This window comes from Microtus ochrogaster, linkage group LG5, assembly GCF_000317375.1.
Source record: "Microtus ochrogaster isolate Prairie Vole_2 linkage group LG5, MicOch1.0, whole genome shotgun sequence".
NCBI classification, from domain to species: Eukaryota; Metazoa; Chordata; class Mammalia; order Rodentia; family Cricetidae; genus Microtus; species Microtus ochrogaster.
Window position 1 is genome coordinate 45,365,196 of NC_022031.1, and position 2,880 is coordinate 45,368,075.

The window sequence follows — 2,880 nt, forward strand, 5'->3', positions numbered from 1 at the left end:
GTGCATAGTAAGAGGCTGTTATGCAATTAAATGTTTCTGAAGAAGCCTTGGGATCCCAGTTTCTTGCTTCTCTCTCCCTTCTCCCTTCACTTCCTTCATCTCATCTTCTCCTCTGCACTCCTCTCTCTCTCTCTCTCTCTCTCTCTCTCTCTCTCTCTCTCTCTCTCTCTCTTTCTCTTCTCTCTCTCCCTCTGCTTCCTGGAAATGATGAGAGCAATTTGCCCCATCTTACACACCTCAAACTGCTGTGACATTTCCTGCTCAGCATGATGGTAAGTGATGATAAGGCCCAAAACAATGATTGCACAAAACATTTCCAAAGGACTATAAGTTCTTCTACATACATGTCTACTGGTTCTTAGAATAGATTCAACCTAAATCCAGTATCAAGTAAAAGGAGACTATATAAAATGAATAGTTATTTACTCATAAAGTGAAAGAAAAACTGTAAGGTTAAGAAAAAAATGAAAAGAATTGAAAACAGGAGCAACAAGCCAGATTCAGAAATTCAAACATCTCATGATTTCAATAATTTCAAATGTCTGTAGTTGTTTCATTATGTTTGCAGTTTTTAAGTATCATGCTTTTCCTAAGATTTGCTTTTAGTTATATAGATGGATGTGAGTATGTGCACTCAGAAGCCAAGAGAGGATGTCATATTTCTTGGAGCTGGAAATATAAGAATTTGTGACAAATCCAACATGGGTGCTAGGAACTGAACAAATTCCTCTGCAAGAGCAGCAAATACTTATAAATTCTGAGTCATATCTTCAATTCCAGGCTGTCTGAAGCTTCAGACATGTTTTACAAATTGAGTCTATATCCAGATTAAGAAGGCAAAACGAAATGGAAAGTTAGGCAAAGATTTAACACAAGGTAAATGAATGTAAATGAGTTGGGATTATTATAAATTGTCAGAGCTAAATACTGAAGTTTATATTTTTATTCAATGTGTTAATAAGGTCCAGCATGGTGGCACATGCCTTTTTCAGCACTTGTAAGGATGGAGGAGTTTGAGGCCAACCTGGTCTACATTGTGAGTTCCAGAACAGCCAGGACTACATTGAGAGATTTTGACTCAAACCACCAAACCAAAGCCCAAACACGTTAATAAAGTAGAAGTATTAAAACTTAAGTATATATTAGAATGTGACTGTGATTTGTAAGCTTACTCAGTAAAGATAAGTGACAGGAAACTTTAATCTTAGAATTTTAGATGTCAGAAAACCCAAGCAGAAGGAACTCTCGCCCTTGTCCTTAAATCACAGGGTTCTAGTTCTCTTTATGACATCACCTTTCCACATTACCAAACTTAGGCCCTGGCAAGTCACAAGTGGGAGAAATGTCTATACCAAGATTGTAAGTCTTTATATTATATTGTCTTTTCTCTAAAGTGATGCTTATCATGTTGTTACTCAGCCAATCATAAACATGGGTGAAGGTTTTAATAAGGCCCTCAGTCATGTGCAATAGTGTTAGCTACTCCAATGTAAGATATTTTTGTTCTACCTCAGTAAAATGTAGAGACTTGGAATTTTGTTTCTTTTTTCTAGAAGTCTTAATTTAATGTCACAAATTATTTGGAGATTATCAAATGACATAATGAATTATTGTTAACTAGGGGCTTATCATCTCTCTCTGAGCCACTTACAAATTTCTGTCCAAATAAGTTAGGAAAAAAAAAACTAGATAGATAGAAAGATAGATAGATAGATAGATAGATAGATAGATAGATAGATAGATAGATAGATAGATTTAGATCCAGTACCTTTAAATTATTTAAAATTGGTGAAGAAAACCTGAAGGTGAGATGAAAGAATGGAATTCTGGAATATAAAGTATAAAGGGAAGACAGGCCTTTTAAAGATTTAACAATTCCTGTAAATTGCAGATGATCTATTCTGTATAAATGTGAATATCAAAGAAACTTCCCCGTGGGCCCCAATGACTACTTCTTTGGAAAATATTGTTACTTAAAGAAGAGTCTGAAAATGCTTTCCATGCATTTGTCATAAATATGTCTAAATTTCGATAGATCTGGATATATAAAACTAAGCACTCTTCTGGAAAATAGCATGCTATCCTGGAACTTATTCTGTAGACCAGACTAGCATCAAAGTTAGACAGCTCCTACCTCTACCTCCCTTGTCTGGGTATTGTATCACATCAATAGGAAAAGCATTAAGACAAGCTCTATAGTATTAATCACCACCATTCTACACCTACTTCTCTGATATTAGCCATTCTATCTTTTATCTCTGAGATTTTCTCTTCCCTGACTTTCTATGCTACCTTAGTTTCCAAGTGCAATATGTTTGGATTCTCTTTCTTGTTTTCACATCTCTTTAAAGTACAGTATAATGTATTTGTTGAAAATACTTCCAAATATTTGATGTGGCATTTAAATTTTATGAACAACCCTATTGGTGGAACTTTTGGGGGGTATATTGCATTTTCATACTTATTTGTTTAAATAAATTTAAATTTTTATTCCCTATTTCTTTATTAATATACTGACTATTCAACACAAAGATATTTACTCATCTGTTAATAAAGGCAAGGAAATAGACTCAGCCTAGGTATCCATCCAAAGATAAATAGATTGTGAAATTAAGGTATAGAGAGTGGAATTTTATTCAATGGTGGAGAAATGACACTAAAAGTTTGTAGGGAAATAGATGAAACTGAAAATTGTTTTAGTAAATGAAGTAACCTGGTGTGTATATGTATGTGTGTGTCTGTCTGAGTGTGTCTGTGTGTGTGTCTGTGTGTGTGTCTGTGTGTGTGTCTGTGTGTGTGTCTGTGTGTGTCTGTGTGTGTGTGTCTGTGTGTGTGTCTCTGTGTGTGTGTGTCTGTGTGTGTGTGTCTGTGTGTGTGTCT

The 2,880-nt window shown here is 35.0% G+C and overlaps 1 protein-coding gene across 3 annotated transcripts in view; it reads left to right on the top strand.

Moving 5' to 3' along the window:
* The first annotated feature begins 200 nt into the window (after positions 1-200).
* Positions 201-2,880, top strand: part of Cylc2 (cylicin 2) — a 9,373-nt gene continuing 6,693 nt past the window's right edge. Inside the window, exon 1 of one of the 3 annotated variants that reach the window (XM_013351836.1) lies at positions 201-272. Coding sequence is in view for 1 of the 3 variants with exons in the window: in XM_013351835.1 (XP_013207289.1) it covers positions 1,343-1,359 (17 nt within the window). In the remaining 2 variants the exon portion in view is untranslated. Of the gene's footprint in view, positions 273-1,290; positions 1,360-2,880 lie in introns of those variants that run through there. The other 2 variants (XM_013351835.1, XM_013351837.1) reach the window with 2 other exon arrangements.